The 23,318-nt window shown below is 32.6% G+C and overlaps 1 protein-coding gene across 9 annotated transcripts in view; it reads right to left on the bottom strand.

Annotated features, from left to right (window-relative positions):
• ZC3H13 (zinc finger CCCH-type containing 13) overlaps positions 1-23,318 on the bottom strand; it is a 92,939-nt gene that overhangs the window by 42,976 nt on the left and 26,645 nt on the right. For all 9 annotated transcript variants that reach the window (XM_074378193.1, XM_074378194.1, XM_074378192.1 and 6 more), the window contains 4 exons: positions 22,375-22,483; positions 14,123-14,262; positions 13,370-13,530; positions 9,582-9,779 (listed from right to left, as the gene is read on the bottom strand). In XM_074378193.1, the coding sequence (XP_074234294.1) occupies positions 9,582-9,779; positions 13,370-13,530; positions 14,123-14,262; positions 22,375-22,483 (608 nt within the window). The remainder of the gene's footprint in view (positions 1-9,581; positions 9,780-13,369; positions 13,531-14,122; positions 14,263-22,374; positions 22,484-23,318) is intronic.

The following is a 23,318-nucleotide window of genomic DNA, read 5'->3' as shown; positions in this document are numbered from 1 at the left end:
CTCCTGAGTTCAACAAATTTTCCCAATATCACACCTACAAAAGAAAGCCAAGCCTTGACCAACTGGACTAAACGTAAAAGCCCTCAGGCTCATGCAATTGAGTTATTTTGATATTTATAAAATGATTTCCTTCTTAATACAAGTCTACCATGAATTTAGTATATTATATAGTTATGTTCAGCTATATTACAAATCTCTTTAGAAGTGCCTTAATTTTACACCCCTAGCATAAATTAGAACTCATATGGAGGGGAGGGTATATATAGCTCAAGTGGTAGAGCACGGCCTAAGCATGCGGGAGGTCCTGGGTTCAATCCTCCTCTAAAAAGTAAATAAGTAACCTAATTACCTCCCCCTCAAAAAACAAAATAAAATTTTAAAAAATTCACATGAAAATACTTTTGAGGTCTATAGATAGGGCTCAATTAAATGCAGAAAAAGACAATGCCTCAGATCAGCAATTCCCAACCTGAATACAAAGGTTCATTTTAATATTAAAAGGTCTGCATATCTTTCACGATATTATTTGTATTACTGTCCACTAACTGGGAAAATACTATAAAAGACACTACAAATTCATCCATGCTTTTAAAGTTTGTATTTAAAAACTACATTATTCTCCTTTTTTCCTTTTAGGTGTGTTATAGGTATAGTAATTATAGATTTTTATAAGTGTTCTTCTCTTTTGGAGATATATACAAAATTATATATGGATGAAATGAAATAAGATGCCTGGGATTTGCTTCAAAATAACATGGAAAGCAGGAGGTAGAGAGGGGTATAGATGGAACAATACAGATATGAGGATCATTCTACTATTTTGTCTATTTTTATATCTGTGAAATGTTCAATAATAATAATAATGTTAATGTAACATTTTTGCATCCTGTATACATAACTGAGCAACACTAGTACACATTTACTCAAGAAACTATCAATTCAGTTACAGAAATGTATGGTGCACATGCGTGGTGCACACACGATTCCCCTCTGCCCTGTCACTAGTGGCACAGAATGAGACTTACCAGTACAGGTTATGGTATTTGAGTATGAGTGACAGATACTGAATGAATCAAAGAATTAATCCAATAGGTAATACTCTTCATCAAAGGTCTGAAAGTCTAATTTTAATTATTTTGAGGTGTGCAATCACATATGAAAGAAAATAAGACTGTCAATTTAGTGGTAATTCACTTACTCTACCAAGTTGATGTCAAAGTCAACGAGTTTTGAATGATCACATCTGTCCTTCAAATCTGGGTAAGACTCAAGCAGGTATTTATACTTCTATCCAGAAGTATTCAGGTAAGTATAATAAAATTATTTTTTAAAAAACAACTTGCTATTCTCTTAATGCTATCTTATTAAACCACAAAATTCTGCAACCTAGTATTCTGATTAAAACATATTACCCATCATAAATTCATATTCAACCAAATGTCCAGCAGAATGAACTATATGCAACTGTTAGCTAACTTGTCTGGTTAACTACCATCCAAACAGTTTTTGTGTTTGCTTAAGCCCTTGTCCCTAAACTACACTAATACACCGGTTCACATTCCTGACTCAGCAAAGAACACAGAACATAGATTTTCACTGGTAACGAAGATACTACTGGCCTATCGATGAAAATACCCAGTTTAGAATTATCTAGATATAGTCTGTTAGGAATACCAACACAAAATATTTCTTTCACAAGTTATTTTCTGACTAAATATCCAACTTGAATTTAATCTTCCTGTGAGCTATATCTCTTCTACAACAAATTGCAGAATAAAAATGATTTAGTTAAGTTGAGTTCCAAGTAATCAAGATTTTACTGTTTTCAGTACAGAACAGTCATGGAAAATTTATTTTTAAAAGTATCATAAGAAATTGCTAAATTTTCTAAAAGCAGAGTAACAAAATAAATCTATAAGCCTTTGGGGAGGGTAAACAAGTGATATTCAGGTTTTGATCAATGTTGTATAAATAAATCACTGCTGAGTAAAGTCTACCAGTCACACTGAAAAACACTGATACAAAATTCCTTTAAGAACTGTGACCTACAAACTATTCGCTTTAAAAGCAACTATGTGACAGAATTTAGTGTTATTCAAATTAACAAATATTCTGGGAACACAGTATATTCTTAACTAGGTTGACAAGGTCAACAAAGGTCTGGGAGGTAAGTACCCAAATCCTCGATGCCAGTTTAGTGGCAGAGGCCCAAAGAATGACTAATAATCCTTAAAAATTTTTAGAGAGTGGGGAAATCATGAATTTTTCTGGGAAGTGATGGACATTCTCCCTCTCATCAAAACATACACAGGTAAAATTTTATTCACAAACCAATAAATCTGTAGACCCCTAAAATCCAGATTAGCAGCCCCTGAGGTAGAAGGCTGAAGAACTGAGACACAGAAGACAAGGAGAAGGACTTAAAAGTCATAGGATCGTGTGGCTTTGCTGCATCAAAGGTCTCACATATATGCATATGCATTTGGGAACTATCCTTTAAGAAATGTAAGCAATCCCCTATATCCAATAGGCCTAGTAAGTCTTCCTTTACTTGGAAGAAAGGGGGGAAAAAACCTATATTTGGAAAAGATATTTTACACACACATGATTATTATATTACTTCCACCTGTAGTAACAAAGCTTTTGACATTTTTGTTCACTGCTGCATCAACTTTTGACAGTGTCTACTACATACTAGGTATTCAGTAACTGTTGAATAAACGAATTAGCATACTTTTACTTAAGCATAGCACATCCTGATAACCAGAATACTCCCAATAAGACCACTGTAACATCTAAATTAATTTTAAAGGGCAATTTTCTCCAAAAAGAATTTAGATACTAACCTTTAATTACATACCCCAGAATCTGAAAGCAGTGACAAAAATTCTTAAATACACTGTTTGGTTTCAGAATAAATTTTTTAACATTTTTTATTGAGTTATAGTCATTTTAAAATGTTGTGTCAAATTCCAGTGTAGAGCACAATTTTTCAGCTATACATGAACATACATATATTCATTGAAGATGAAGATGTGGTATATTTATACAATGGAGTACTATTCAGCCATAAAAATGACAACATAACACCATTTGCAGCAACATGGATGTCCCTGGAGAATGTCATTCTAAGTGAAGTAAGCCAGAAAGAGAAAGAAAAATACCATATGAGAGCACTCATATGTGGAATCTAAAAAAAAAAAAACAAAAATGGAACATAAATACAAAACAGAAAGAGACTCACAGACATAGAATACAAACTTGTGGTTGCCAAGGGGGCGGATGGTGGGAAGGGACAGACTGGGATTTCAAAATTTGTAGATACTGACAGACATACGCAGAATAGGTAAACAAGATTATACTGTATAGCACAGGGAAATATATACAAGGATCTTGTAACTCACAGCAAAAAAAAATGTGACAAATAAATTCCTTATTCACAGTAATGGAGGTAAATTAACGACCTTGCCTTAAAAAAGAAAAAAAAAACCTGGAAATTAAATCAAATCGTCCTAAAGCAAAATGTTCCTTTCAACCTTGTCAAATATGGCTTTAGAATTCTAGTACAAGTCAGGTACCCATGCAGCCCTTCAGTACTCTGCTTCTTCATTTCCTCAGACAAAAGAAATAAACGAAGTTCAGATCTTTCTGTATACTGAGCAACAAGTGAGCCCTAGGCGTATCTTACTGCTCCTGGTAGAGACAGCCAGGGAGAAAAAATAGAAAATGAAGAATCAACTGTAATATTCAATTCCTCATAATACAAAATGTGTTACCGTTTCAATGGTGGACTACCCAGGTGACATTAGTTAAGAATCACCTCTCACAGATTTCGGGTTAAAATAGCAAAACAAGAGCACAAGAACCATTAGAGAAGAATAAAGACTTCTTATAATGTAAATCAGCAAGAACATTTAACTAATTTCTATCTTATTTACATGTCATTTTCAAAAACAAACCCACTGGATTCAATAAGATAAAAGTTTATCTTAGGAAAATATGTTCAAGAATTATGGATGCTCCAGTCAACCATTCTTATTGTTCCAATAAGACACAATGTTGCTAGATCCTAGCAACCACTGATAGAATCATTCTGGTTCTTCTAAGTCACCACAGAGGGGAGAGGGGGAAAAATTAATTCATCTAAATAAGTTATAGAAGATAATTTCTTATCAAGACAAAGAGAGGGCTAAGCTTATCACCAAAATCTTTTTTGGGGAAAAGACCAAGTTTCATTGAATTTATGTATTATAAAGCTATATTAACTCTTAGTAGGTAGATAATTCATCCTGAATGATACTACCAACACCAGTTCACAGAGTTTTCCACATAAAGTGCCAGATAACACTACTTTCACTCTGATAATCTCATTACTTAATAACGAACAGAAATGGCATCTTGCAAGCATAGCAGAAACTGCAATAACTTATCCCAACACCTGTCCTTCTTCTTGCTCCTTAGTAACCCCAATTTTATTTGGGTCAGTTATATGCCCAGCTAAGAATACATTTCCAAGACTCCCTCATAGCTAAATGTAGCCATGTGACTAAATTCTGGCCAATAAGATGTAACAGGAAATAGTGAGTGCGTGAGACTTTCAGGAAGATTAGGCTTCTTTCCCTTCATTTTTTCTGCTGCCTGGAATATGAATGTAAAGGCTACAGCATCAGCCGTCAGAGTCAACCAGAGATAACCCTGAAAAAGGAAGCACTCACAAGGAAGAAAGAGAATGGCTGGATCTTCAGTGACTTTGTGGAAGAGTGTATCTATCAGTCTTGGATGGCCTCCCACTGAGTTTCTTTAAATGAAAGAATAAATCTCAATTTATGGTTCCCAAACCCTGCTAACACTAGAATCACCCAGTGAGCTTTTAAAAATCTGGACACCAACGTTGCTCCCCATAGTAATTAAATCGGAATACGTGGGGACTAGCATCAGGCATCGATATTTTTTAGAGACTCTCAGGTGATTCCAACGTGCAGAAAAGTATGGGCACTATTGCCTTATGTACTTAAGCCTCCTAAACTGAGTCCTTACTACTAACTGCTATGTAAGTATCAGAGAAGAAAAGTTAGAAAAAACTAAGTATCTTTATGGCTACATTCTACAACTATGCAGCGCAAGTGAAAATCTGCAAATGGAAAGGCATTTTTAAATATCACTATGCTATAATTTATTACTAAAATAGGAAGATAAAGAGTGTATTTACTGAGCACTTTGCTCATTTTTTAAAGCAGTATTTCATTTAATCCTCACCTCAACCCAATGAGGCAGTATCATGTATATTTTACAGCTGAAGAAATACAAGCTCAGAGAAAACAATTTATTCAAGGTCTCACATCAAGTAACTGGCAGAGCCAAAATACAAATTCCTATTGAGTAACTTCAAGGCTTGTGCATTTTCTATTACACTATAACTCAAAAAGAAAAAAGATTGAGAGCCCTCCAAAAAGTCAGTTTTTTTCTTGAGAAAACATTAATTTTATGAAAGAATATATTTTAAAAACTAATAAAAAAGAACAAGGGAAAATACCCTATCAAATCTGTAAGAATTTCGTAAATCTTGTGAACTGAAGAAATATTACCTGCATGTTGATTTTTATAAAAAGTTTGTTCTTAAAAGGCATTAAATAAATGCATTTTAAAAATCAAGAGCTCATAATTTGTCAGTTTCAAAAAGAGACCTTTAAGAAACTATCTCTAGAATACAGAAAAACTGGTTTATGAGAAAAAATTAAAACACAGAGACTCTAAGTAGTCAATTGAGTGATCTAAATTCTAAATTTTAAAACAATTACTAAATTTCAAAGTGAATAAATTTTCAAAGGACTCTCTGCACTCTCTCCAGTCAGATCTTTTTTATAATTTCATTTATCTAAAAAAGCTAATGTTTGTTAACAGATAAAAGAACAAGGAAATACAGGACTGAACAACACCACAGGGTAAATGGACCTAACAAACATGTACAGAACACTCCACCCAACCATAGTAGAATATACATTCTTCTCAAGTGCACTCTGAACATTCTCCAGGATCCTCAACAAAGTACTAGCAAATCAAATTCAATATGTTAAAAGGATTATATACATGACCAAGCAGAATATATTTCTGGGATGCAAGGGTGGTTTAAGCACTGGAAAATCAACCAATGTACTACACCATATTAACAGAATGAAGGAGGGGGGGAACCATGTAATTATCTCAACAGATGCAGAAAAAACATTTGACAAAACTCAACACTTTCTCACGATAATACACTCAACAAACTTTATATGGAATTTCAAGGGATTCCAAATGGCCAAAATAATTTCAAAAAGTACTAACAAAGTTAGAAGACTCACACTTCCTGATTTCAAAACATATTACAAAGCTACAATTACAAAAGCAGTGTGGTATCAGCAGAAAGACAGACAAATAGACCAATGGAGTAAGTGTTTGAGCCCCCAAATAAATCCTTGCATATATGGTCAAATGACCTTCAACAAGGGTGCCAAAAGACCACTCAAGGGGGAGAGTTCCTTCAAAAGATGGTGCTGGGAAAACTAGTGTTCTACATGCAAAAAATGAACTTGGACCCTTATCTTAAAACATATACAAAAAATCAACTAAAAAGGGATTAATTTTTGTGACTATTTTAATTTTATGGCTTGTGGCTACCCTGTTTTGTACATGTATTAACCCATTATTATTATTGTTTGTTTTAAACAGCTAGTAAATATAAGCTCAAAACCATCCTACTGAGAACAAAAAATTATAAAAAAGAAAAAAAAAAACTCCGTATTTTCTTGCTCCCCTCTCCCACCCTTAATGATTTAGATGTTCTCTTTTACAATTTCATGTTTATTCTGTTGCAATTCATGGTAGTTATCGCCTTTTCAATTATGGTTTTCTCCTTTCTGTAGCATCCTGCTCCTTTTTTATTTAGGGTAGACCTTTTAATATTTCTTTTAGCATAGGTTTAGTGTTGCAAAATTCTTTTAGTTTTCCTTGTCTGTGAAGTTCTTCATTATCTCACATACATCTCAGCAATGTTCTCCTAGGGTGGTCTACCCAAGAAATAGAAATAAAAGCAAAAATAAACAAATGGGACCTAATTAAACTTAGAAGTTTTTGCATAGCAAAGGAAACCATAAGCAAAACAAAATGACAACCTATGGAATGGGAGAAAATACTTGCAAAAGATGAAACTCACAAGGGCTTGATCTCCAGAATATATAAATAGCTCATATGACTTAATAAGAAAAAAACAAACAACCTGATCTAAAAGTGGGCAGAAGACCTAAATAAGAAATTTTCCAATAAAGACATATGAATGACCAATAGGCACATGAAAAAATGCTCAACATCACTAATTATCAGAGAAATGAAAATCAAAACTACAATGAGGTATCACCTCACACCAGTCAGAATGGCCATCATTCAAAAGTCCACAAATAAGCAATGCTGGAGAGGGTATGAAGAAAAGGGAACCCTCCAACACTGTTGATGGGAATGCAGTGTGATGGGGTGCAGCCATTGTGGAAAATAGTATGGAGATTCCTCAAAAGACTTACCATATGACCCAGCAATCCCGCTCCTGGACATATATCCAGAAGGAATCCTAATTCAAGAAGACACCCGCACCTCAATGTTCATAGTAGCACTATTTACAATAGCCAAGACATGGAAACAACCTAAATGTCCATTGACAGATGACTGGATAAAGACATTGTGGTATATTTATACAATGAAATACTATTCAGCGACAAAAAATGACAACATAATGCCATTTGCAGCAACATGGATGTCCCTGGAGAATGTCATTCTAAATGAAGAAAGCCAGAAAGAGAAAAAAAAAATACCATATGATATCACTCATATGTGCAATCTAAAAAATAAATAAATAAAAGAAGAAGAAGACAAATGAACTAAATGAACTTAAATATAAAACAGAAAAAGACACACAGACATAGAATACAAACTTGTGGTTGCCAGGGGTGAGAGGAGTGGGAAGGGATAGACTGGGAGTTTGATATTTGTAGATACTGACAGGTATATATAGAATAGGTGAACAAGTTTATACTGTATAGCACAGGGAAATATATTCAAGATCTTGTAGCAGCCCATGGTAAAAATGAATATGAAAATGAATACATGTATATTCATGTATGACTGAAAAATTGTGCTGTACACCAGAAATTGACATAACATTGTAAACTGACTATAACTCAATTAAAAAATGCAAAAAAAATTTTTTAAAGTGATTAAAGACTTAAATTTAAGTTCTAAAACTATAAAACTCTTATAAGAAAACACAGGGGAAAAATCTTCATTAACAGTAGAGTTGGCAATGATTTCTTGGTTATGACACAAAAAGTGCAGGCAACAAAACCAAAATTGATAAATGGGACTACATCATACTTTAAAAACTTTTGTGCATCAAAAAACACCATCAATAGAGTGAAATTCAATGCCACCTACAAAAAGGGAGAAAATATTTGCAAATCTGATAAGGGGTTAACATCCAGAATATACAATGGATTTCTACAATTCAACAACAAAAATCAAATTAAGTCAATATAAACTGTGTAAAGGACTTAAACAGACATCACTTCAAAGATGATATACAAATGGCCACTGCTTTTGCATATGAAAAGATGCTCAAGATCCCCAATCAGTGAAATGTAAATCAAAACCACAGTTATCATCTCACAGCAAAATGCAAATCAAGAACACAGTATCAAAATACAGAAAATAACAAGTGTTGGTGAAGGTACAGAGAAACTGGAAGTCTTGTACACTGTTAGTGGGACTATAAAATGGAGTAGATGATATGGAAAAAAGTATAAAAGATTTGCAAAAAATTAAAAATTAAAATACCATGTGAGCCAGCAATCCCACTTCTGAGTATAATTCCAAAAGAATTGAAAGAAAGGTCTTGAAGAGATATTTGCATATCCATGTTCCTAACAGCACTATTCACAATAGCCAAGAAGTGGAAGCAACCCACATGTTTATTGACAAATGAATGGATAAAAAATGTGGCATACAGACAATGGAGTATCATTCAGCACTAAAAAGGAAAGCAATCCTGTTATATGCTACAACATGGATGAACCTTGAAGACCTTATGCTAAGTGAAATAAGCCAGTCACAAAAAGACAAAATGATTCCATTTATATGAGCTATCTAAAGTAGTCAAATTCATAGAAATAGAAAGTAGAACGGTGGTTATAAGGGGTTGGGGAGCTGGGGGCTAAGTGGGGGAGTGAAAAGGAGTTGTTTAAGAGGTATAGAGTTTCAGATTTGAAAGATGAAAAAGTTCCGGAGATCTGTTTCATTACACTGAATATACTTAACACTACTGAATTGTACATTTAAAAATGGTTAAAATTGGGAATTTTTTTTAATCATAATGATTTGTTATGTTTAATAAACATATTAATGTTTATTAAGTAACCATAATTCAACATGGTAGTTGTTAAATGTACATAGTTATAAACACTAAAAAAAAGAATCCATTGTATTAATGCCTAAAAGCTTCTGATAATATTTCAGATTCTAAGAAAGTAAGATGATTAAAAATATACAGTCCTACTTACCTTGGCTTTTCTCTTTTTTCTCTTTGTCTTTCAAAATCTCGTCCTCTGTCTTTTCCGTCTCTTGGTTTCTCTTCTATCCTGTCTTTTACTTTATATTTTTCTTTGTATTTTTTAGCCAGAGCGATATCTTCCTGTATAGGAGGGGGTGGGCTAGGAGTACGAGGTCCTTTCTTCTTAGTTTGGTTGCTTTTTGAATTCCTGAAGGTAATACAAATCATCAGAAGCCCAGGTACTTTTAGAAGGTCAAATGGATTTTTTTTTCATTTTAACAAAGCACTTTTAAAAAATGGTAGCCTCCCTTTCAATAACTTGCCTTTTACTATTCTGTATACTAGTAATCAATATCCAGAAAAAAAAAAAAAACACAGAAATGAGGAAAGATTTACTTGCTACTCATTTTGTTAACGTTGCTTATTATATAATTTTAAAGGGTAGATTTCTGAGAAAAAAAATGGAGGTGGAGTAGAGATTCTTCCAGAAAAGAAACTATAAAATAAAACAACTACAAGAACTGAACTTTCTTTTTTTTTTTTAAAGCTTATATAGAAAAGTAGATGGAAAAGTAAAACTCATCTATAATTCCACTATCCAAGGATAGCTTGGATTCCACTACCTTCGATGTATGTCCATACATTTTCCATGCCTCTTTCCTCTTTCCTTTCTCCCCACCCCACATGTACAATCATAATACCAAGTTTTGTAAAATTTTTTGTACGAAGTATAGCATAGGTATCTTTCTATAACAGTGAATTTCAATAAATTATTCTTATGGACTGTACAGAATTTCTTTCAGTAGATATATGCTCCGACACTTCTTTTAAGTAATTTCACATTGATAAGTTTTTTAGGTGACTTCCACGTTTTCAGCATTACAAAGAACAATTACATCATCTATCAATGAAATTCTAAGCATTGTTAGTAAATATTCACTTAAAACTACATAGCTAAATAAATGCAACACTCTAAATTTTTTGTTTGCACATGCCACTTTTCAGTGTCCACAAAAACCCAAGAAAGTAGAGTCACGTTCAGAAGGAGCCTAGTTACTGAATCTTCACATATAGGAGAGCCACCTATTATTAATCAGAAACACCCATTTCTTATTTGAGTGAGAAAAAAACTTCTGCTGTGTTAAATTCACATTCTGGGAGTAAGCTATTATAACAACTAGGATTATGCCAGTATACTCACTAAAGTGCACAATTTCTTCAAATATCTTCAAAAATATATGTGGTTGGAAAACACAATTGTGTTACATACATAGGGTTTGCAAGTGCCTTCCAACTGAATCGCCCGGAATAGGTTTTGTGCATTCTGAAGTCAACAAGGTCTTTCAACTTTAAATCAACTGACTATTCTTTAGTGGCACAGTGCCCACTTCCTATTTGTGGCACAGAGATCAATTATCTACTTCTATCAATTTTAGAGCCTTTTTCTCTCTCACCCCAAAACTATTTCTTTTGAACAGTTTTTGACATACTTCACAAGTCTCTGGACAAAAAAACTATAAAGAAAAATTTATTTAATAAAAACTAAGAAACAATACAGATGAACAGAATCAATAATACATTTGCTGATTCTAAGCCACACTATCTCACAGATCAGCGTAATGCTTACTAATCAGGTTATAGTTATCTCCTACAATGAATGTCAAATAAAATTGCCAACTTTCAGGGAGAAGTGTAAGTTTAATTTGTCTGTGATTATCTCTGCCTCCTCAATATGATAACCACTTAAGACCAAGGAATTTATCTGATTGTCAACTCAGATGATTTACTAGCATTGGTCGCAATATTCCACTGAATTTTAACTGAAATTCTAATCATTACTTGTTGAATGTCTTCAGTCTATACTATGATCCACGATGCAACTAAAAGTTGATCTGACACACTCTAGGCAATAAAACCTGCATGACCATAGAAATGCTATATTCAATATTTTCTTTGTACCTTGAAAGTACTGTTTTCCAAGTCTTTCTGTTATTATTAAATTAATGGTTCATCTTAAAGTCAATACTTTATGATACAGGAAATATAGTAGTTAAATCAATGGGAACAATTATTCATGCTCAATATTCATTAAAGAATAAGTGAGTTACGAATAAAGCACTAAGAGACAACTACATGAAAATAGAACAGTATAAAACCAACCATCTAAACAGTTATCAAAACTGTCTATGAAGAGATTAAATTTTGAAGATTTTATAAACAGAAAGGATAAGAAAATGAAAAGGAGTATTTCTCATATGCTGGGTTTTTGGGGGGAAATGAGTGGAACTGAGGGACAGTTATATAATTTGTTAGTCAAAGGATAACAAGGAAGTGAGGTGAATTGCATCACTCTATAGCTTTAATTTCTTTCATATCCTTTTACTCAACCCCAAGAGCAAAGGAGAGAGTCAAGTCTCCTTGCAAAATAGGTGCTGTGAAGAGACAGAACAGTGAACCATCAAGATCCCAATCTTCAAGGAGCTTAAATTTAATAGAGGCTGTAAAATATGTATGCCACAGCTAAAACATAATGCAAACAGCAATTAGTATTAAATGAGAGGTGTAAATAAAATCTGATAGATATACAAAGGGAACAGAAATTAGGTTCAGTAAGGAGAAATGGGAAAACTAGAGCTAGAAACTGAAGGACTGAAGGTGGATGAATATAGGAGGAAGATTGGACAAAAATATGGAGAAGACTGAAAAGACCAAAGTATGAATGTCATTCTTAAGAAAAATCTGAATTTCAGTCAACAGAATGGAAAGCTACTGAGTTTTTCACTGGTGTAATAAATTAATTGGAATTGTTCTGTAAAGTAAAGGGTTAGGGCAGCTGAAAGAAGATCTTTATATGTGTGGGGAAGTGAACACTAGGTAAAGTAAATGATATAATAATATAATAATCTAGGCAAAAAGCAAATGGAGTCTAGGAGACAAATATGAGTATCATTATGGGTTCAAATAGACAAGTGTTTGCCAACAGGTCAATTACTGGGAAGAGGTTTTCAGTTTAGCCTTTTTCTTAAGTAAAATTAGTGTATGCCCTTTATTAAAATAAAATTTAAGTAGTCCAGAGTGACATTAAATAAAAAGGTGTCTCCTGCCTTATTCTCAATCCCTTGATGTAATTTATTTCTATTTTTAGTCTTTCAATTGGCCACTACAATAATTCTAAATAATATATTCATACTGATTCATATACATCATAAAGAATTTAATCTCTTGATCATGTATACAAGGAGACAAGAACAATGTTCACTGTACATAACCTGTAACAGATAAAAACTGGAAACAATTTAAATGTTCAAGAACAGCAAAGTAGATGAATATATAATATGAAAGAAATATAGGTACATATGTCAATATAGACAAATGTAAAAAATGTCAAGTGAAAAAATAAGCTATAGAAGGAAAGCTATATCTATATTAAGAGTAAACAGATGAAAATGATACTATACATTGTAAAATAATATATATTATGAAAGTATAAACACACATGCACAAGTATCATAAATACCAAATTCAAGAGGGAAGGACAGGAAATACAGCTGCTGTTTATCTCTTTAAAAATAAAAAGCTCTGAAGCATATATATATGTGACAGAGACCTTTGTTTCATTGTTCTCTTTATTTTCTTTTAAATGGAAACTAGTTACACTTTTTCTCTATTAGGAAAAAAAAAGTTTACATTAAATACTTAATGTATTAAAAGTATCTTCATGGGATCTATTAAGTAATTCTTTTGAATATCACTTCATAAAAGCTATTTCGTCCTGGCACTATTTATTACCCTACTAACCTCTGCTGGTCCAACAAGGGAGAGGATATTGCAGTTGCCTTCCTGTCTTTCTTGCTAGTTGAAGATGATGACTTAGGGCTTGATTTTCGCTTTGGAGATTTGCTAGACTTTCTTAGAGAAGGTGATGGAGATAACTTTGATCTAATCACTTCTGGTGAAACCTTCCAAAAGAATTCAATAAGTTAATTCAGAAACACTTTCAATCATGTTTGCTATAATCAGACAACAAAGCATATGTTTTGAAATCATACCAAACTTCAAATGAAATAGTGTTATGATAGCCACCACATATTTATATTAGTCTGACTCCTGAATCTATGCTGTTAACCCATATGCTAATTAACTGCCCTCACATAATACTAATATCAATAAAGCAAACTAAAATTATAAAATTTCAAACTCTCCTCAGAAAAATCATAAATTATATTCCAATAAATTTTATCTCTTTCTACTCTTAAGAAACAAGTGTTCTAGAAATAGCATGGGCCTAAAAACCAGATATACATAGATTCAAGACCCATTTTACATTAACTAGTGACTCTAAGCAACAGAATCTGTTTTATTTACCTGTTGAATAACAAAAATATGTCCTATTTATCTAACAGAGTAACGTGAAGATTAAATGATTAACATATATGAAGTGACTAATATGCAGTAAGTTGACCACGTATCAACATCCTAGCAAGCAGCTCATGAGTTCTCTGCTCAATATCCATGTTGTTAACTACTAAAATATTTCAATAAATAGCATACCTCCTTTTTAATAATAATTTCTTCTCTTTTCTCCATGTTTTCTTGTTCCAGCTTCATTAATTCCCTCTGTATCTTTTGACGCTTCATTTCCAACGACAACTCATGAACATAATCATAATTAATATCTCCATTGTCAGAATCTTTAAAATAAAAACTTAATTACTTTTACTTGTCAGAAACTACCCTAATTATCTATATTAAAAATTAGAGGAAAATTTTTGACTATTTTTATACAAATTAAAATGGCAGATTCTTTAATTAGAATAACATACTTCTAAAAGATAAAAGAAACATATGCTACAAAGAACTAAAATAGATATGGCTAATTTCTTTATGAAAAGCCAAACATTTTTTAGGTTCCTGAGTTTTCTGTGAATGTTTCTGGGTTGTTTGGGGATTGAGTTTTCAGTTAGGAATGGATTTTTTTTTCCCACAGACGTAAGTTTTAATTTATCTGGGACAAATGCCCAGGAGTGAAACTGCTAGGTCATACAGTAAATGTATGTTTGTTTAAGAAACTGCAAACTATTTTCCAGAGCATTTTTACCATTTGACATTCCTACGAGCAATGTGTAAGAAATCCAGGTTTTTGCATCCTTGCCAGCATTTAGTGCTGTCATTATTTTCTCTTTTTTAAAGTATAATATATATGTAGTTCTTAATCCAGTCATAATTAATCACAAATTCTTTTTTTTGCAGATGAAATTTTTAAAAGATACAATTAAAACACTCAGCTATAAATTCTAAGCATTAAAGATACCAAAGCCTTCAATATTTCATGCTGCATATGATGGATTCATTATCTTCTTGATTTTCTTAGACTCATTAGTATTAAGGTTACATTGGGTGTACAACATTGGTTCCATAGTTTTTTTAATTAACATCATAACTGATCTGTATCTAAAAATAATTTTAATGTTAATGTGTACATAAGCTAATTTCTGAAGGATCTATAACATTTTCACTAGTTCCTTAGATTAGAATTGTTCATCTCTTCAATGGACCTGATATTATGTATCTATTTTTATTCATCTTTTCTAATGAAAAGAACCTGAACGTTGGTTAAGGGGGAAAAAACAGGAAGAGTGGTGTGCAGAGGTATTTCATTACAATATGTAGAAGTTTTCAGTGCCTACTGGAACTGTCATTTTATTTGCTATTAATGCCAAGAAACCTGTTGCACTGACTTCTGTCTTAACACATGACCACACTGGGCCTGACTGATTACAAACTGAGGTCCGTTCTCAAGCCATACTTTTAGCATTTAAGATCATCATTTCTTAACTTGGGGAAAAGAAATAAAATGAAGCACAAAAAAAGAAGGAGTTCTACTTGATTGCTTAAAGCACACACATACAAAAGAACATCACTGACTTATAGGTAAAATACATTAGAATGCAAACCATTCATTTTTGGGGACTGAGAGGATAATTATATATCCATTATCTGTGTCCAAATCTTGATTATTCACCTTACTTTGGTGTCTGATGACAATTTCTCAGTAAATATATAATACAGACTAAATCATACTTTTCAGTCAGAAAGCAATTACTAAATATTTATAGGCACACAGTTTTTATCGGATAAAATGCTAAAGATGCTGAATTTAATTAAATGAATAATGGGTATCTCTAGTTGCTATTTTGTACTCCACTGAGACATTTTACATCAGTGAATAAATAATGACCTGGTTTGATTGTGTTCTTAAATCATTAACAGATAATAGCACAGGGAACTATATTCAATAACTTGTAATAACCTATAATGGAAAAGAATATATGCTCACACACATATGTATAACTGAATCACTATGCTGTGCACCAGAAACTAATGCAACATTGTATATCAGTAATACTTCAATGAAAAAAATCACTAACATAAAATTTCATTACTAAATACTAAGGTAAGACAAAAGAAAGAGTAATTAATTAAGAAGAATGATTTGCAGTGTTTCTGAAGGTATTATTAATAATGTTCTGCTCATCTAAAAACTGCTATCTGGAAGTATCACCCATACAGAACACATGTGAAAAATGAGAAATTGGCTTTCAATCTTCAATTCCTGACCACCCAACCAAGGAGGGGTGGGGATAGGGGTAGGCCTGAGCAGTTAAAATATATGTCAAAGCCAATGTACTGTAGTTAATATATTTTGCTTACAGGAAAAGCTCTCAAGTCTTTACTCAGAAAGTATTTATTCTAATTTTATCTATTACAATCAAAAGTAAGATGTTTTCCTAGCCTATAAGAGATATACTATGAAGTAGGCACACTGCACCTGATGGTCTGACAAAAGAAGAGAAATTCGAAAGCACAAAATATTAGGATGGAACTCAAAAACAGTCTGAAATCATTTAATAAATTTTGAAAATACTGCTCATATTTTATAGCTTAAGGTTATAATTACAATTAGAACAACTGATTCATATAGATGATTCTAAGTCATCAGGAAAATATTCAATTAGAACAGCACATTTAACTAGGCAGAGATTTTTAAAGAATATATACCAAAAGCATATGTAGTATATAACGTTGACACTCTGTACATAGAAAGAATTCTTACTGATTAAAAGAAAAATGGACAGAAGACATGAACAGGCAATTCACAAAAAGAAAGGAATGCAAATTGTTTATAAATAAGACTTCTTCATGCATTAAAGAGCCATTTCCCCCCTAATTATAATATTTGGTACTGGCAAAGGTACAGATAAAAGGAATGTTCATTCTCTGGAGGTAGCAACATAAACTGTACATCTAGCCTGGAAAATAATTTGGCAATATGGGTAAAAGCCTTAAGAACATTCATACCCTTTAATACAACAACTTTACTTCTACCAATCTATTGTATGCAAGTAATCATAGACATAAACATAAGCCTTTCTATTTATACTCTTCTACACACACTGCCTTATAGAAAGATTTTTTTCCATGTCATACATAAAGGTCAAACACCTTCTTTTAACATCTGCAAAGCATTTCATGATACGAACATATCACAGTTTATTTAATCATTTTCCTTCTGACAAGACATTTAGTTTGTTTTCAATATTTTGCTGTTATAAACAAGATTTCGATTAACATTTTGATACCTACCTTGTTTCACAAGTGCAAGTATTTTTTTAGAACAGATTTCTCAAACTAGATTTGATGGATCTAAGATAAGCATAATTTTTATTTTTAATATTGCCAAACTACACTCCAAAACAGCCTGACCAATGTAAACTTCCTTCAGAATACTAGTTTTTTCATTTCTACCAATCTGATGGGTGAAGAATGCTCTCTATTTTCACTGGCATTCCCCTGTAGTAAGGCTGAGCACTAATTGGCCATTTCTACTTCCTCTATGAATTATGTATCCAATTTTGGGATCTTCTGTCCAGTTTTCAAGTGGATTATCTTTCTCTTATGTATCTGTGAAGTTCTCTATATGTTAACACAGTGCTTTTACTATATGCTTACACATTACACATGTCAAATATTTTATAGTGATCTATTTAAAAATAGGTCGCTTCTGTATTTTAGTTATACAAAAAATTTAAATCCTTAATCCTTATGTAATCAAATCTTTTATGGCTTCTGGGCTTTATGCCTTATTTTAGGAGGATGTACACACCTCCAAGATTGCCAAAACATGTTCAGACATTTTCTCCTCTACTACAGTAATAGCTTTGCTTTTTATATTACCGCATTGGTCCCCACAGCAAACACTTATAGTAAGTTTAAGGAAATAAATAAAAAACAAAGACTTGGGAGTGGGAGACTAGAAATATAGGAAGCAGTTGGATAATGAAAAGTTTTGTAGGTATGTAAGAATTTGTACTTGATCCTCAAGGCAATGGAAAATCAGAGAATTTTAAATAGGGGAATAAAGTGAACCAATTTATTCTTTTAAAAGCTCACTCTGTAACTGACGGAGTGAGAGAATATACTTGCAATACATATATCTGATAAAGATCTCATTCAGAATATATAAAGAATACTCAACAATTTAAAAACAGCAACACAATAAAAAAAAATAGGGAAACGTCTAGAATAGAGTTTACAAAACAGGCTGTACAACGGCCAATAAATTTGAAAAAGTTCTCGACTTCATTACTCATTAGGGAAATGCACACTAAAACCACAATAAAATACTACCTTACACTTCCAGAATGGCTAAGATGAAAAAGGCAAAAAATACCATCGTAAGGAGAACCACTTATGACTTCACATTATCTACTAAAGATAAACATATGCAGACTTCATGGACCAGCAATCCTACTCCCAAGCATAAACTCAAGAGAAATGGGTACGTGTTTGCCAAATGATGCAATTAGGAATAGTAACAGAAACTCACTCATGAGAGGCTCAAACTAGAAATTACTCAAAGGGTTACTGTAAGTAGAATGAATAAATTATGGTGTAGTCATACAATGAAATACTATATGCCGGTAAGAATTAATGAACTGTAACTATGTGCAATAATCTCACAAACATATTGTAAGCAAAAGAAGCTAAGCACAAAAACAGTACATGCTATAGATTCCATTTATACAGAGCTCAAATCAGACAAAACTAATTCTCGGTGGTAGAAATCAGGACAGTTAGTTACCTTTGTGAGGTGGGGGCTGAGAGGTAGTGACTAGAAAGGGAGTACAACTGGGCTTATGGGATAGTAGTAATTTTCTATTCATTGACCTGGGTCCTGTTCAAGGTTGTCTGTCTGTGAAAACTCAGTAAGTTGCACACATGAATCAGGAACTCCTCTGAATGTATTATTATACTTTAGTAAAAAAAAAAAAAAAATTCTGAAATTATTCTGGCTTTCAGTGGAGAATGACTTAGGAGATAAGACTCACCTCAAGGCAAGAAATTACAAGGTTATTTGGTAAAATATATTTACAGGCAACAAACATCTTAAGAACTACAATATTAGCAGTAACTGAGAGAAACAGATGGTTCTAAAAGACATTCAGTAGATAGAAATGTTCAGAATTCTATAAATGTCTGGGCTGAGGAGAAGAAGGAATATCAACAATGACTCTCAGGCTTTTGGGAAACCAGTAGGAAAGTGGTGCTCTTAAGATATAGAATTTAGATGGAGACACCCGGTTGGTAGATGCCTCTGTTAAGAGCTCCAGGTACTGGAGTCATTAATACATAGATGTTAATGATGCCCTGGGAGCATGATTTCACCTGAACAGAAAACTTGAAAGTGAGAAAAAAAGAAGTCTTGGTAAAGGGGAAACAACCAAAAGTTCTAGAGGCCACTTCTAGAGACAAATGGTTCTCAAAGAGTGGTCTAAGGACTCCTAGGAATTCCCAAGGCAATTTCTGGAGTTTCAAAAGACCAAAAATATTTCTATAATGCTACATTATTTGCCTGGTTTACTCATTGCCTTATAAGTATATAATGGAGTTTTCCAGAAGTCACATGAAATATGATGTCATTAACAAATTGAATGCAGACAGATAAGAAATCTAGATGTCTTCTATTAAGCCAGTTAAGAAATTTACCTTAACTTTAAGAAGTTAAAAAGAAGTTTAAAAGATTTGTAAAAATATGTAAAACACTGCCACCTGTTCACACTTTTTAATTTTGCTTTGCAAAGCTATTTTCCATAAAAGTATATGTTAGATTTACTACTATCATTGTTAAATAAATATTTTAAATTTTTCTTAGTACCAACTTCTATTATAGAAACTACTGAAACAGATAATCCACAAAGATAAAAGCTCTTTGGAGTCCTTAAAAAGAGTGAAAAGTGTCCTGGGACTGAAAAGTTTGAGAAATACTCATACAGACCAATTTCTTCCGAGCCTAGCTAAAATTGCTATTTACTTTAGACTGAAAACACAGAAGGTAAATCTATTAAATAAGTTCAATCTCACCATTTGACTAACTCCATGCTTCAATATTCCCTCAAACAGGAAATGTTAAACCACAGGGATATCACAATAATCAGAACCTATGAGTTTTGATCAAGAGAAAACATAAGAAATAGCCATGTGGCTATTTCGCATGTAAAATTAGTATAAAAGACATTTACTCATCTTTGAAAAGAATTTTGCATATAAAAGGCTCTTGTGGTAAAAATCACTTTAGCTTTTTAAAGATGATAGTCCAGAGCAAAGCCTTGGGAATCAACATTTAAGGGATAGCTAGCATATAGGGAATCTCTATGTAAGACCAAAGGGCCTGAACAGGAAAACAGAAAACCTGAAGAGTGATAGAGGGAAGCCAAGGGTAAAGTGTTTCAAGAAGATGGAAGCTCTCAGATGTGTCACATGTTGCAGGAAGGTTACAGAAGAAAGAGACAAGTATGTCTCCATTTATTAAAAGAGGTTACTGTGACCTTAACGTAGTTTTAGTGAAGACATGGGTCAGAAGACTAAATAAATACGGTGAAAAAATTGAATTTAGTTGTAAAGTAGGAATAAGCAGGGTGATGGCACAAAAAAATATGGGGAGAAGAGAAAATGTGCCAAGATGGATGTTAAAGATATAAAAGAGGATGTAAAATGAATGAACAAGATTGCAGAAATGGGAGGAAATCAGAGGAACATAACTTTATGCATCAGGAGGAAAGCCTCTTACAAAGAATAAGAGGGAAGTAAAAAGTTTAAACATGAACAAAACACTAGTTTATAGGTGTGGTGGCCGGAAGTTGAAATTGTGGATAAAGAATTCCATCATCTCTGTGTTGTAAAGGGCAAGCAGGAGAGAGGAGTTGGAAGGTTGGAGATGTAAGAGGTTGAAGATTTATGGAGAGGGTTTGAAATAGCTACTATGAAGAAAAGGAGCAAACTGACTCAGGCTTTTCTGAACCTTTAAAATGTTCAACAATTAACACACATTATTGTAATGGGAATAGGGAAGTTTCTCTTTTTAAAAATAAGAAGCATCCAATATATTTCAGAATGTTTTTTATCCACAAATAATTAAAATGAAAAGAATGTTAAGTGTGTTGAGTTAATCCCTTAGTATTTAGGAAAAGTTAGCTATTCAACCTTTAACAGTCAAGGCTCGTAATATTTTATTTCAATACATTAACTGATTAATCAACTACAATGGGATATTATAGCTGCCTTTATTGCTAACTTATAGAAGGTATTAGATTTACTTATGAAATTCCTGTGAACTAATCATAGAGAAGTTTCCTATTTGTTCTTAGAAGCAACTTTTTAACAGACAATACTGTACAAAGATGGAATGGATTTCCTTAAAAAGTACTGATGTTCAAATTACTGGAGAGTCATTTCAGGTACTTTTCAAGTATTAGTCTGTAAGTTTTCAGAGATAGTTCTTAAATACAGTAGCAAGTATTTTAGGCTTGCAGGCTCTTAGCTGTCACAAGTACTCAACTCATCCATCATAGCTCAAAAGCAGCCACAGAAAATATGTAACCAAATGGGCATGGCTGTTCTCCAAACAAAATTATTGCAAGAACAGATGGCTAGCCCACAAGCTATAATTTTCTAACCCCTGGTCTAAGTTTTCAGCTTACTGATGAGGAAGTGGCTTATATTCTTAAACTCTTGGTTTCTGTCATCTATAAGTAGAGTAACAAAGCTATTGAATTAATCAGGTGATTATATAAATTAAAATGACTATTACACCCAACACATTCAACAAACATGAGTTCTCTTTCTTTATTCATTAGGATGAGGCTATAAGTGCTCACCTTTCCAAAAGATCACAGAAGTAGAGAAGAGAGAATATTTATGGTGTAGAAAATAAATGCTTATTTGCTAAGGCAATAACTCAAAGATGATTTTGCTTATACTTCATGAACAAATTCCAGGTCTCAAATATCATCTGATTTGGATTTCTTCCAAAAGATGGAAACCAACAAATTATTTCTTGGAAATAATTTTCTTAGGTCCTTAGGTTTAAAAATTTCACTTATAATATTTTATGCAAAAATAGCAAACATAAATTAAGACTTTTTAAGAACTTTGGTGTTGAAGAACTTAAATTTACAAAGGTAATAAAATTCCAAAGGACTGTGATGCTGTACAAGTTCTAGGGGGAAAAAAAGAGTGGGGAAGTTGCAAAATGCAGTATAAATAGCTTCTGCTTTTGTTCTGCTACTATATGTCATTTTCTGCCTTAATAACTCACTAACACAGAAACAAGTCAATTAGATGATACTGAAACAACAGGGAGATCATAACTGAAAAGTGTTCTGAAGCCCACAGAAAGTCTACAAAGTGAATAATCAATAAATTGACTATATAAACAAAGATTTTTTTTTTTTTTTGAAACTCACCATCTCTATTAGTTTCCCATTCTACATTTTCTTCTTCACTTTCTGGAGTTCTCTCCTTAGTGATTTTTATGTCTTCCTTTTCCCTATGTCTCCCTCTTGAAGATTCTTTCTAAAAAGTACATACATACATGCAGGTTATTACATTTATAAAAAGTATTTGAGGTAGTGCTACAATATAGAATACTTTCAACTTCATTATTGTTTCATCAAAGAATCAGTTTTGCAAATAATCACTTATCCGCTAAGTAGAGGAAGTAACAAGTTCTAGAGTAGCATCACAATGAAAAGATTGTACTATATTTTAGTAAAGAATGGCAACTTGGTAAACGTACCAAGTAACTAAGATTTCAAAATACACAATGCAAATCTAATACTTTAATAAGCATTTGATAGTATACTACATACTCAGTTTCTACATGAAAATCAAGGGGTAAAGTTTAAAACAGATAAAAGACAATTGGAGGATTTTTAAGTGACTATATTTAAAAATGACTAGAAAAGGGTTACACTGTTCACAGTGGGTTCTCAAAAATTACTGCTGATGTAAGACTTATATACACTAATGTAAGAGCATTTTCCTACACCTAAAGATAAATTCAAACTGATTTTATAATTTAATAAATGCTTTAAAAAGAGAGACTTTCACTATTTTGATCAAATCAAAATGTAACTAAAAGAGTTAGAAAAGTTGTCCTTACATTGCAGCTAAAAAACAAAAACTTGAACATTTTATTCCAGGTATAAAAGTAGGCCACAGATAAAGCAGGACAACAGTAATTCAGCTTGTAAAATTTAATTAAATATCCTATTATGTACAATAAAGACTCCAAACCACATTTTACTAAGTGTAAGAAAATAAAGTAATCAACATCATGGAATTGTTATCTTCCCACCATGGTGTCTCACTTTTATTAACACTCTAAATCCTGACTATGGGGGGGAGG

The sequence above is a fragment of the Camelus bactrianus genome, chromosome 14 (assembly GCF_048773025.1).
Source record: "Camelus bactrianus isolate YW-2024 breed Bactrian camel chromosome 14, ASM4877302v1, whole genome shotgun sequence".
In the NCBI taxonomy this organism is placed as follows: domain Eukaryota; kingdom Metazoa; phylum Chordata; class Mammalia; order Artiodactyla; family Camelidae; genus Camelus; species Camelus bactrianus.
Note: the sequence above shows the minus strand (reverse complement) of the source record. Positions and strands in the feature narration are given on the sequence as shown.